Source organism: Xiphophorus maculatus, chromosome 7, assembly GCF_002775205.1.
Source record: "Xiphophorus maculatus strain JP 163 A chromosome 7, X_maculatus-5.0-male, whole genome shotgun sequence".
Lineage (NCBI taxonomy): Eukaryota > Metazoa > Chordata > Actinopteri > Cyprinodontiformes > Poeciliidae > Xiphophorus > Xiphophorus maculatus.
This window is the reverse complement of record NC_036449.1, coordinates 31,359,939-31,373,371: the sequence shown is the minus strand read 5'-3', so window position 1 is coordinate 31,373,371 and position 13,433 is coordinate 31,359,939. Positions and strand designations below refer to the sequence as shown.

The 13,433-nt window shown below is 48.4% G+C and overlaps 2 protein-coding genes across 2 annotated transcripts in view; both read left to right on the top strand.

Annotated features, from left to right (window-relative positions):
• The first annotated feature begins 568 nt into the window (after positions 1 to 568).
• Positions 569 to 8,089, top strand: LOC102224211 (ARP3 actin related protein 3 homolog). The gene is made up of 12 exons (XM_023337313.1): positions 569 to 753; positions 3,580 to 3,635; positions 3,726 to 3,850; positions 4,266 to 4,376; positions 4,460 to 4,555; positions 4,631 to 4,738; positions 5,699 to 5,842; positions 6,176 to 6,349; positions 6,459 to 6,551; positions 6,629 to 6,754; positions 6,875 to 6,958; positions 7,497 to 8,089. Exons 1-12 carry the CDS (start codon positions 710 to 712, stop codon positions 7,590 to 7,592), a joined length of 1,257 nt encoding a protein of 418 aa, XP_023193081.1. The 5' UTR covers positions 569 to 709; the 3' UTR covers positions 7,593 to 8,089.
• A 3,257-nt stretch (positions 8,090 to 11,346) lies between these two features.
• The window catches only part of LOC102222048 (inactive dipeptidyl peptidase 10-like), an 85,020-nt gene continuing 82,933 nt past the window's right edge, over positions 11,347 to 13,433 (top strand). Inside the window, exon 1 of the mRNA XM_023336891.1 lies at positions 11,347 to 11,498. Within this exon, the coding sequence (XP_023192659.1) occupies positions 11,439 to 11,498 (60 nt within the window). The 5' untranslated portion in view covers positions 11,347 to 11,438. The remainder of the gene's footprint in view (positions 11,499 to 13,433) is intronic.

Here is a 13,433-nt window from a genome sequence, read left to right as displayed (position 1 = left end):
CATCAGAAATGTTCAGTTTCTCCAGTTTTATCAAAATCCATCCTGAAAAAAGGCACAAGACACCTTCCTTTGTTTCACTGGATTTATTTAACCTGATTTCAGATAAGTTAACAAAAACCTTCCCAACTTATTTACAAATTAGCAACTTCTGTGGAGTTGATTATTGTATTCTGTTAATGAATACAATTTAGTCACACTAGAGTGGCTTTATTCACAATAATCAAACAGAAACTGAGCTGACAGAGAGACAGGGAAGACATGCAGCAAAGGTCAAAGGTCAGGAACTAACTGTTTAAAGGCCTACCTCTACACCAGACTTAGTAAATTAACTCAAACATGACTTTACATCCAAAGTATAATTCTTCAACATTTAAGGGAACCCAGAAACTATTTGGATTTGTTTAAAAGCTTAAGAGATTATTTTTTAGGAACCTCCGGGATTTGAACCAAACATCGAACCTGAATCGTTTGGGTGACGCCGCCTGCTCTCGGGCCGCCCTAGCTGCCGGCTGGCTGCAGAGGAGCGAACCCCGCTGAGTGACAGCCGCCCCGCCTCCGCCGCTCCGCCCGGCCTCCGCCATCTTGCCTCTCCCTGGATGCCAGAAGCCGAGCGCGGAAGAGGAAACGGTTGTGTGCGGGCTCAGCAGGGTTCCGCCTGTCCTCCAGCCTCCACCAGAAAGCAGCGCTTCAGCAGAGACCCGGGGCAGAGATGGCTGGACGGCTACCGGCGTGTGTGGTGGACTGCGGGACGGGGTAAGCATTTGGAGCCGGGAACGGAGCGGCGGAGCGGGGCTCAGTCCGGGGCTCGGTCCGGGGCTCAGTCCGGGGCTCGGTCCGGGGTTTCTGTTTACCGAACTTTGACTGACAGCGCTGGTTCTGTACGCTGGTTCTAAGCGTACAGAACAAACGGAACCAACCAGAACCGGTTTAGTTATTACGGGTCGGTTTCCTTCAGGTTGACGCGATGGCTGCTCTAATTTCCCAGTAAACCAAACATTATAAATCTGTTCAGCTACGCATGCGCGGTGCTACTTCCTACACTCAACCTGCACTTCCTCATTCAGCCTTTTTAGTCCATATATGGTTGTGACTCGGCACCAGAACCCGGTTATTACACCGGGACAGTACAGGACCCGGTTCTGGTTCTGACAGTGGGTTCATCCTGCTGCTCTGCAATCGGGATGGTTCTGGACATTTGGATCCGATTCTTGTGGAGACACTTCCCTCTGACTGCAAACCAGTCTGCAGCCTCTGACCCGGTTCAGCAAAAAAAAAGTAAAAAAAGTTCTGGTTCTGTTAGAGCTGATGCAGTACTGTGCAAAAAGGCCATTCTTGTTCTCCTTTAAGGTAGTCCTGAATAGTAGATCTGTTGGGTTTTTAAGTTGGTTCTGATCAGTTGGATTTCTGGATGATTTTCAGTTATTTTTCTAGACTTTGCTTTGTGGATGATTTGCAGTCCAGTCCAGCAGAACCTTATGGGCCAGCGGCCTCCTAAGCTTTTGGCCAGACTCGGTCAGTGGACCTGATGTTCAGCCGGTTCTGAAATGTTTCTGTTTGTGCAGCAAAGGGGAAAAGTGCCCGAGGCCAAAGAAAGCGGAAAGACTTTGAGAAACCTGGAGGAAAGATCGCGTCTCCTAGGAGACGGACTGGCGGACGGACTGACCGACGCCCGTCCTCCGTGAGACCCAGCACAGGACCGGTTTCTGCTGATGAGCTCGGTACCAGGAGGTTCTGATGATGCCATCAGCTGTTGCTGTCCACAACATAGACATAAATAAAGAACAGGCGCCTCATGGCCGCTCCTGCCTATTGTAACTGACAAGTTTTAGGACGGCCATCTTGGAGAGGTCGACCGCTCCACTCAGCGTTATGTGTTTGACAGGCACAATGAAGTATCAGCGCATTTAATCGATCATAACTCGCTAAATACTAAACATATTTTCACGATTTTTTAATGTCAACCTCATTCAAACAGCTTTCATAGCTACATTTACTAGAAAGTTAGTTTTTAAGTATTTTTGTACTGACTGATACATGGTTGAGCATATTTACAGAATAGATTTGGAATAGAATATTTTGATATTGATGAATGATGAGCATTTTACAAAACATACAACCAGTCATAATTTTTAAAAATATATTATTTAGTAATATCAATACATATTTATATAAATATACAAACAAAATAATACAATCATAGAAAAACAAAGATGATTAAATAATGATGAACATGGTTATATACATAATATCTACATAGGTTTTATTCATGTTTTCCAGCCGAGGAGAATTAAGAGACCCATCAGCAGAGGATCCGTCTCTCCTTAAACACATTTCTGTCTTTATCAAACCTTCAAAACTAAAACGGGAGCTACCTTACTTTAGACAGAGTGAAAGAATTACACATTAATAACAGTCTTTCCACCTTCTGTCGCATAATCTAAATCAATGTTAGAGAAGATTTACAAAATCTTAGCGGGGCTGAACCCGGTGTTACACCGTTAGCACTATAGATAATATTAGCTGGCTTTTTGCCGGTGGATATAAATATTACAGTTTAGTAATATTCTATTCATAAAATATAAACACTAATATGTCCATCTTACTTGTGAAACGTTATCCCCCGAGATCTCACGTCAATAGTCCGTAGATCTGAACAAAAATATCCGGCAGTGCTGAGGCTCCTGCTGCCGTTTTGGTTTAGCCAAGCAGGAGGGACGACCGCTCCAAGATGGCCGCCGTGTTTCCCAGAGCAGCCAGTGCGGGGTCTGTGGTCCACAAAGTGAGAATTTCACTTCCTGTTCTGCAGCGGTTCTGGGTTCAGCCGGACGGGTCGTCATGGTGACGCCGCAGCAGAGTGGACCTCTGTGCGGTTCCGACCCGGATCAGAACCGCGCTGCGGGTTGGGCTCCCCGGCTGCATGCGCTGCATATTTGCGGCGTGTCGCGGCAGGTTGCAGCCGACATGCTGGGACTGTTCTTTGAAATGAGCCGGGTCAGACGGGTCGCAGCAGAACCAGCAAAATGTTCTGACAGTTAGAGGCGGCGCTCTGGTGGTGGGGATGATGATGATGATAGTGACGAAGGGCACCAGTAGAATAAACTAGCATCATGCTGGGTTCTGTTCTGGCCCGGTTCAGGAGCTCTTCCTCAGATTCCAGATATTTGTCTGTAAACAGGAAATGCTTTGATCAGGTATTGGATCACATCCTGTATTGTTGGAGCTGCTGTTTGGACCTGGACGGGTTCTGTTGGGTCAGACAGACCAGTGGACATTTGGACCCAACAGGAAAGTGGTGGAGGTGTGGTAATGTGGAGCCTCAGTTTTCAACAGAACTGCCTAGTCAAAGTCCAGACCTCAGCCTGATCTCAATGCTATGCTTGGACTGAAGGTTCTCCAGAACCGCTGCCAGGTTCTGATAAAAAAAACTTCCTGCTGTCCAGAACCTGAAACAACATGGAGAGCATTGACTTCCTGTTGGAGCCCAACCAGAACTAGAACCATCAGCAGATTAAAATAACCGGGCCGATCAGAACCTCTGGGCCGGGTTCTTACAGTAACTGGACTGTTTTCTTCTCTTAGTTACACCAAGCTGGGCTACGCAGGAAACACCGAGCCGCAGTTCATCGTTCCCTCATGTGAGTAGAAAGGAAGTCCTCCTCCTGCGGACAGGAAGTCCTCCTCCTGCGGACAGGAAGTCCTCCTCCTAACACTACTTGTTTCTTCAGGCATCGCCATCAAGGAGTCGGCGAAGGTGGGCGATCAGGCCCAGCGGAGGATGATGAAGGGAGTGGACGACCTGGACTTCTACATCGGTGATGAAGCTGTGGACAAACCCACGTACTCCACCAAGGTAAGAGGTCAGAGGTCAGGAGTCAGGTTTGAGCAGAACCTCAGGGGGTCACGCCATCGTTAATCAGCAGAGAACCGTCCGGAACCTTCTGGATTTATTTATCCACACTTGGCGGCCAACCAGAGCAGCCAAACTACTTTACACTTTACCCAACTGGACCGGTTCAGCTGTCTGCGGTCCATGTACGCTTTAAGTGGTGGTTCTGGTGGACAGGACGGGTTCTGGAGGTCCAAACAGAGCAAGGGTCATCAATTTGGTCAGGGTCCGATCCTCCATCCAGAGTTCTGCTGATACTGTGAGCTAGATCAGTTCTGTTGGACCTTCTGGTCGGTCCAGCTGGTCTCTGGGCCAGGAGGTTCTGCTGAGTTCTGGACCATGCTGTCCTGTTGCTGACCTCTGACCTCTCCTGCCCCAGTGGCCGATCCGCCACGGGATCGTGGAGGACTGGGACCTGATGGAGCGCTTCATGGAGCAGGTCATCTTCAAATACCTGCGGGCCGAGCCGGAGGACCACTATTTTCTGCTGGTGAGTTCTGGACAGGCCACCAGACCAGACCCGGGCCGGTTCACGGCCAGCCCGGTGGGTCTGACCCGGTCTCCTGTTTGCAGACGGAACCTCCTCTGAACACGCCGGAGAACCGGGAATACACGGCCGAGATCATGTTTGAGTCCTTCAACGTCCCGGGGCTCTACATCGCCGTGCAGGTCAGAGGTTCTGGTCCTGATCCAGCTTTTCCTGGTTCTGTTTCATGGTTCTGATCCCTTCTGTGTGTCCTGCAGGCCGTTTTGGCGCTGGCAGCCTCCTGGACTTCCAGGCAGGTCGGAGAGCGGACCCTGACCGGAACAGTCATCGACAGCGGAGACGGCGTCACTCACGTCATTCCTGTGGTGAGTCCTCCATGGGGACGTCCTGTTGGACCCTGCAGGTGATTCTGTACGGTGGCCTGGAGGTCCAAAACAGCTGCAGACTCAGGAAGCTGCTTCTGGTTCTCCTGCATGTGTGGTGGCATGCTGCTGCCACCTGGTGGTCGCTGTGGCTCATTGCAGGTCGATCTGATGGCTCATTTAAAGCCCAGCTCTGCTTTTCTGATGATTCAACAGTTTTCTAAACGTTAAACCAGCAGAACCGCTGAGTTGGGTTCATCAGTTTTTCTGAGGGATCTCCTGTTCAGCATCAGAGACGTTTTTAAATCTGCTGCCACTGCTGAAATAACATTTTTATTCAAATAAAAATGTTAAAACTGAATTTATTGGAAACATGAAAACAGTCCAGATGGAAACTTTACAAACTAAGTCACTTCAAAGATGAACGAACAAGAACCTGATATTTGAGACGATTTCCTGAACATCTGTCCCCTCCGTTCCCTCTGTCCTCCTCCGTCCCCCTCTGTCCCCCTCCGTCCCTCTCTGTCCCCTCTGTCTCCTCCGTCCCCCTCTGTCTCCTCCGTCCTCCTCCGTCCCCCTCTGTCTCCTCCGTTCCCTCTGTGCCCCTCTGTCTCCTCCGTCCCCCTCTGTCCCCTCTGTCTCCTCCGTCCCCCTCTGTCTCCTCCGTTCCCTCTGTGCCCCTCTGTCTCCTCCGTCCCCCTCTGTCCCCTCTGTCTCCTCCGTCCCCCTCTGTCTCCTCCGTCCTCCTCCGTCCCCCTCTGTCTCCTCCGTTCCCTCTGTCCCCTCTGTCTCCTCCGTCCCCCTCTGTCTCCTCCGTCCCCCTCTGTCTCCTCCGTTCCCTCTGTCCCCTCCGTCTCTCTCTGTCTCCTCTGTGCCCCTCTGTCTCCTCCGTCCCCCTCCGTTCCCTTTGTCTCCTCCATCCCCCTCTGTCCCCTCCGTCCCCTCTGTCCTCCTCCGTCCCAGGCTGAAGGCTACGTGATCGGCAGCTGCATCAAGCACATCCCCATCGCAGGCAGAGACATCACCTACTTCACCCAGCAGCTGTTGAGGGACAGGGAGGTGGGCGTCCCCCCGGAGCAGTCCCTGGAGACGGCCAAGGCGGTCAAGGTGAGTCCTCAGCTGGACGGAGATGAACGTTCATATCACCCTGAATATTAACCTAAATATCACTGAAGGTTGATTATATCAGTCTGGCTGTTTGACATCAAGACAGAGCAGGCTCTGCTGTTCTTCATGTGGCCACCAGGTGGTGCTGTTGGTCTGTAACTGGTTTTAGTTGGACATGAACATTAGCCGATACGAAACTAAGCAGCTTCAGGTAGAAATCCACATCCTGAAGCTTCACTGAAGCCGGTCAAAGACTTTAGATCCACCAGAGCTCTGGTTCCCCTCATTCATCTCCATGTTCCCTCTGATGTTCCCCCTCTCCTTCCCTCTCAGGAACGGTTCAGCTACGTGTGTCCGGACCTGGTCAAAGAATTCAGTAAGTATGACTCGGACGGGTCCAAATGGATCAAGCAGTACACCGGGGTCAACGCTGTCAGCAAGAAGGAGTTCACCATCGACGTGGGCTACGAGCGCTTCCTGGGCCCGGAGATCTTCTTCCACCCAGAGGTCAGTCTGGTTATTATTGCACAGCGACGCAGCGGGTCATGGTTCTGACCGCATTAGGACGACCCGACCCGACTGTCGGAACCTTCTGACCCGCTGTCTCTGGTCCCAGTTCGCCAACCCAGACTTCACCCAGCCCATCTCAGAGGTCGTGGACGAGGTCATCCAGAACTGTCCCATCGACGTTCGCCGTCCGCTCTACAAGGTAACCGCGGCGTCCCGGCATGGCCCGGCCCGGTCAGGTTCTGCGGTTCCATAACCCAAATGTTCCTCCTTCCTCAGAATGTGGTTCTGTCCGGAGGCTCCACCATGTTCAGGGACTTTGGGCGGCGGCTGCAGAGAGACCTGAAGAGGACGGTGGACGCCCGGCTGAAGCTGAGCGAGGAGCTGAGCGGAGGAAAGCTCAAGGTGGGAACTGTCGCCGCAAAGTTCCCAGGCCTCGTTTCACAGTAGATGTCTGTTAAACTTTCCAGGCTTTGCTTTCCGGTTCTGTTTCCATTAATCAGCCTGGTTCTGTTCTCTCTGCAGCCCAAACCAATCGATGTTCAGGTCGTCACTCATCACATGCAGAGATATGCCGTGTGGTTTGGAGGATCCATGCTGGCATCGACGGTAAGCATCTGCAGACGCTAACATTAGCGTTAGCTGTTTACTCAATAATCACACTACTGATGTTAGCGTCCACACTTTAATGGTCGCCATTAACATAGCTAACAACATGCGCTCCAGCGTTCCTCTCACAACAGCATGAACAGTTCTCGCCCCGCCTCCTATTACCTCGCATCCAACACATGCGCAGTAAGCTACTTACAACTTAACATTAGCTGCTACCATGGAGGCTAACATTAACGTTAACTGTTACCGTGGGTGCTAACATTAACGTTAGCTGTTACTATGGGTGCTAACATTAACGTTAGCTGTTACTATGGGTGCTAACATTAACGTTAGCTGCTACCGTGGGTGCTAACATTAACGTTAGCTGCTACCGTGGGTGCTAACATTAACGTTAGCTGCTACCGTGGGTGCTAACATTAACATTAGCTGCTACCGTGGGTGCTAACATTAACATTAGCTGCTACCGTGGGTGCTAACATTAACATTAGCTGTAACAGTTTCTGGTCAGCTGACTTCTTCTTCCTCTGCTCTTCAGCCCGAGTTCTACCAGGTCTGCCACACCAAGAAGGACTACGAGGAGATCGGGCCGAGCATCTGCCGCCATAACCCCGTGTTTGGGGTCATGTCCTAACCTGCTGAACCCACTGCATTCTGACAGCGAGGGTCTGAACGGCGCCGTCAGGCCCGGTTCCATGATTTTCAGATGAGACCAAACTGATCAGCCGGGAAATTTATCCAGAATTTTTGTTCTGCTTCTTTTGTATTTTCTTCTGAAATATGGGAAAAGCGTTTGTAAGCCAAGAATATTCCTGGTTCTTCGGACCTTTGGGAACAATATTTATAAATAATAATCTGGACTTCAGGCTCAGTTCCCCTACAGGTACAACAGATTGTTGAGTTTTTGTCCGACTTTTTCTTTCTGCTCCAGCTCGGTTCTAACTGGTTCTGTTGATCCGCTTAGAGCCTGTTTTTGCTTCTTAAAGTTTTTTATGTTTCAGTCCATAAATTGATGCCAGTATCAGTACCAGGCAGAACCTGCAGCAGCTTTTAATAAATTCAGACGATACGTTCTGATCAGTTTGTATATTAATGCAACGTTCCAATAAAGCCGACCCGTTCTGTCTAAGAGCTTCTGTCTGGAAATTCTTCATCTCAGGACAGAACTCTAGCAGGTTCTGACTGGACCAAAGGACAGATGATGGAGCCCGTCCTGCTGGTTCTGACGGGCCACCAGAGACCCGGTCGGGGATCAGGTCCATTAATCGGCTGATGAGAGAGGCGGCAGCGGCAGGATGGTTGCCGTAGCGATGAATGTGTTGTTTCTAGATGGATCTGCTGAAAGCTACTCTTCTTGAAACTTCATCAGGAGGAAGAGGATGGGCAGCGCCGCTGACGGCTCGGCTTTACTCCGCATGACGGCGATGAAGAGCGGCTCGGTTACACATCAATAACTCAGGTTCTGGTTCTAAAAGATGTTCAATACACTGTAAAACATTAATAATAATGTTCAATAAAGACCAAAAGTATTCACACCCCAGCAGATTCTCCTGTTTCTGACAGGAAGGGAGTCGGCCATCTTTCAGGAGAAAATAAACTTTAAAAAGCAACAAATGAAAAAACCTGACATTTAAAATGATTAATGCTAAAATCATAAATCCATGGAAGATCGTCCTGACCAGAAGAAGAATTTTTATAGATTTCATGGTCCCGGTTCCGAGTCCTCCAGGTCCCTGCCAGCCGTTCTGCAGCGGCCTCCTGCCTGTCTGGTGAAACGTGAATCTGGTCGTCTCTGCTGAGCCATTTGCAGGCTCCAGTAAATGAACTGGGCTAGTGTTGGTTCTCCTGCTGGTTTTTATGGCCTCCTTGAGTCTCCCAGTAATTATTTCTGCACCAGTTTATCATCCGAGAGAGAAAGAAGAGCGCTGTGGACCGCAGCAAGCCTCTCTCTGTTTCCCTCCACAAACAGTTTGTGCCAAGAAGCAGATTTATCCAACAACCAGCAGCTGCTGCTCCCTCACAGCAATGTTTGGACTAAAGTTGCTCCATGTTGCTTCGAGTTCCTCCAAGTTGCTCCATGTTGCTTCATGTTGCTCTGAGTTCCTCCAAGTTGTTCCTAGTTCCTCCATGTTGCTCTGAGTTCCTCCATGTTGCTCCGAGTTGCTCCATGTTGCTCTGAGTTCCTCCATGTTGCTCCATGTTGCTCTGAGTTGCTCCATATTGTTCCTAGTTGCTCCATGTTGCTCCGAGTTCCTCCATGTTGCTCCTAGTTGCTTCATGTTGCTCCATGTTGCTCCTAGTTCCTCCATGTTGCTCCGCGTTGCTCCATGTTGTCCGAGTTGCTGATGACCCGCTAACAGATGCTAACGGCGCCGGTTCAATGTGCTGACTCCTTCACCGGTCGGCTGGTTGCTGACAGGTCAAAGCTCACAGTGAGTCTGACAGGATGTCACTTTTATATTTCAGATTTCTGTGTTTGGTTTTTTTGGGAATTGTTCTGATCCGAAGCGCCTAAAACTTTCCTGCACTGAAAATAAAACTGAATCTGTTCATTTATCTATGGTGGATTTCTTCATTAATCAGTGAAACATTAGTAGCTAAATAATGAATAATAATATTTCTGCTTTATTATCAGTATTCTGTGTTTCTGAGATCATCACTGATGATGATGATGATCCAGAATAAAGTCTGTTTATTGGCTGCTATGAAGCAGTTTCTGCCTCGCTGCTCCGTCCCGGTGGAACCCGAGGTAATTAAATCCCTGAACCATAATTAGTCTCTGCAGCGTCCTGACCCTAAAACGCTGCTGATTAATTACTTCGATTAGCCGCAGAGTTCATCGCTGGACGGCTTCATGTCGGCTCACAAACTCCTCTGGATCCGCCGTGACACGTTTACCCTCCGCTAAACTTTCTCCACTTCATCACACCTCCAATAAAACCAAACAAACTATAGAGCATCTAAGAATCAGCAGCGCAGCAACTGGAGCATTTTGGTGAAATATAAAGTCTGTTAACCAGCAGATGGATTAAAACGTCTCATTCAGGGTCAGTAATTCATGAATATTTCTTAACTACATCTTCATCATCTTCAATTTAAAATCCATTTTACTGCTAACTTACTGAATAAACATCCATCAGAGATATTTACAGATTTCATCTTCAGGTTCTCCATCAGTTTGGAGCAAAGAGTTTTTCTATCCAGTCAACTTTCCAGAGTTTCTGAGATCATTCACGGACATTCTTTCCAAATCTGAACTGTGTATGCTAACATTAGCATTAGCTGCTACTATGGATGCTACATTAGCATTAGCTCATACTGCGAACACAGACATTAGCATTAGCTGCTACAACTTTAACACTGAGATGCTATTATAGGCTTCAATAGCTTCACTGACATCAGCCATTTTGTTTGTTCTACCTCACCTGAAAAATGATGATGAAGATGAAGATAATGATGAAGATGATGAAGATAATGATGAAGATGATGATGAAGAAGATGATGTTGATGATGAAGATATTGATGAAGATATTGATGAAGATGATGATGAAGATGATGATGATGATGATGATGATGATGATGATGATGATGATGATGAAGATGATGTAAGTGCGCTAAGCTCCCACTAGTCTGGCCCCTTAAAGCTCTTTGATACGCGACACGTTTAAAAACAGACATCTTGGATCCGACGGTCATTTTAGGTCTTTACTGAAGATAAAAGAAAATAAAAATAACAAACAGATTCAAAACAAATAGAAAGTGACGGTCAAAAGACTGTGTTACTCTCCAGGTGCCAGACTTCTACAAAGAGCAAGTACTTTCATCTTTCATAAACTAATTAGTCACTAACCAATCAAAAGGCACCATGTCATAAGATCAAACACAATACAATTACAGACGCTTATCTTTTATTTAAATAACAGAGTCAAACTTAACTCACATAAACACAAAATAACATTTTGTATTAAGCTCCAAAAATGTATATATGGCTCCTACAGAAGATGTTAATGATGATGATGAAGATGTTGATGATGATAATGATGATGAAGATGATGAAGATTGATAAAAACAACAAGAAAAAGTTTGAAAGTTTATTCAAATAAAGTGTGAAAGTTCTGCCAGAACCCAGAACCCAGAACCTGGTTCTGGTTCAGTTTGAGCTTCACATCATCCAGAACCCAGAAACAGAACCAGAACCTGGTTCCAGAACCCCTCCTCTCAGGTCTGGTACCGCCTCTGGTTCTGCAGATTAAAGTCCATCCAGTGAAAACTTTACTGTTATCTTCTGACCCCCCCTTCCCGGAAGTCGCCCCCCCCACCCTGGATTTCCTGCGGTCGCCCCTGGTTACTGCTGCTGGTTGCGCACGCAGCTTTCCCCGCGCAGCGGACTGAGAGCGGTTCGGATCACATCAGTTCTGCTGGACGGAGCGGCTGGCTGTTCTCCTCCAGGCTCGGTTCGCTGGACGCTTTGGACCGGAACATGAACCAAACGGCCACCGTATCCCACCAGGTGAAATGCCAGTCCACGAAGAGCATCAAGGTGAGCTTCCCGCCATCAGGCTGGGCTGGCATGAAGGAAAGTTCTGCTGAGTTTCTGGTCACATTCTGGTCAGGTTCTGGTTCGGTTCTGCTGGCGCGCTGTGGAACCGGAGCTCCGGGTCGCCGTGTCCGTCCTGAAGTTGCGGCTCCGGAACACGCTGCGTGGAGCCGCGGCGGGTTCCACGGACCTGCAGGCGGACAGTTCTCATTCATGTCACGTCCCGGTTCCGGTTCGGTTTGGTTCTGGTTCGGCTCCCACTCGGATCGGTCAGAGAAAGTCCGTCCGCAGAGCAGAACTTGGAGCAGGTTCCGATGGCACTGAGGGTTCTGAAGGTTCTGGTTCCGGACCTGTTGGGTTGTGTGTGTGTGTGTGTGTGTGTGTGTGTGTGTTGCCGCAGTGTTCTGCGTTGGAATCTGCGCAAAATGCGATGTCAGTTTGCGGCTGTTGAAGCTGGACCACCAGGTACCGGTTCGCTCAAACTCAAACTCTGAGCCCCGACATTGATGAACTGGCATCCAAGAAAAGATGCCAGGTATCTGGCTTGGCTGCATCAGAGTAGATCAGTGTGTCGCAAAATGAGCAATAAATAAGTTTTCTATGCACCTTTTCTTGTTACTCCAAGGCCTGAATGTTTATTCATAGTTTATTTAATGATTTATTCATAGTTGTTATGTTATTTTATTTTCTAATTTATTAGTTTGTGTACGAAGCTAATTTTGACATTTACCTCAGAAAGGAGGCTTTCAATTTTTATTTAAACTTTATTTAATATGCCATTTATATGTTTTATTATTATTATTAGCAACTCAATTTTGCACGCCTGCACTTTTAAGTTATATAAGCCTTGCTTGTTCAATATTTATTGTTAAATCAAAACTTGTTTGGGTCCATATTAAAAGATTCATTTGTTCAACCTTGGCCCGCGGCTTTGTTCAATTTAAACTTTTGGCCCACTGTGGATTTGAGTTTGACACTCCTGCTTTAGAGGCTGATTCTGCAGAGATTTTTAAACTTCTCTCTGATTATTGATTAATTATTAATAATTAGTCCTGACCGATGAACTGATCAGACTGCAGGATTCTCATTTGGTCTCAGGTGACCCGTCTCCTCCTTGGATCAGCGGTTCTGCAGGCTCTGCAGTCGGGTCTTCCAGAACCTCGTTCTGACTCTGAGCGTCTTCTGATTTATTCTGCATCTAAAATAAATCCTGCTGACAGAAACCACTTCCTGCTCCTGAAATAGACTTCCTGTCAGCAGCTGGAGCCTTTGATCCGGTTCTGAGTCCCAGATGTTCTGACGGGTTCTGATGCTGCAGCTGAACAGGAAGTTGAGCGAAGAGGACGGAGGCTGCAGAACCTCCTGCCACTCATCAGGAGGTTCTGACCTCCAGCCTTTGCTTCCTCTTGCAGCTGACCCTGTGAGGTTCTCCGGTCCAGAACCGCCTGGTTCTGGAGGAGTTTGGTCCCTGCTGTCTCATCGTGGCCTAAGGTCTCGGTGGTGGCAGCTGATGCTGAGGGATCCTGAGCTTGGTGCTGCAGCCTGTTTGTAGGAAGAAGAGCTTTCCCACGTCTTCATTTGGCCTAGTTAAAGTCCCAGTGGAATTTATGTTTGTGACGGTAGGACAGGAGAGGCCTCCTACTGACGTCATGGACTGGCTGCTCTGGTTGCTATGGAAACGTGGAGACCAGCCCACCAGCCGACGACGTGGCGGTTAGGTTATTTTCTAGAAACCAAAACCTGGACCGGAGTTCAGAGCGACGGACCTGGAGAGACGACGATGAGTGAACACATCGGGTCACATGGTTCCGCAGCGGTCTGGAGGATCAGAACCTTTCCTGGGGAAGGCAGGCCTTCAGAACCGCGGCGTGTCAACGCTGTCAGCAGGTGTTGGTGGATGGAATCGCTGCAGGCTTCAGTGGTTCAGATGGTTAACCA

Coding starts and splice junctions, on each gene's coding strand:
- LOC102224211 (XM_023337313.1), top strand. CDS start 710: ATGGCTGGACGGCTACCGGCGTGTGTGGTGGACTGCGGGACGGG. Junction 3,636..3,725: donor GCAGTTCATCGTTCCCTCAT/GTGAGTAGAAAG, acceptor TTGTTTCTTCAG/GCATCGCCATCAAGGAGTCG. Junction 6,350..6,458: donor AGATCTTCTTCCACCCAGAG/GTCAGTCTGGTT, acceptor CTCTGGTCCCAG/TTCGCCAACCCAGACTTCAC.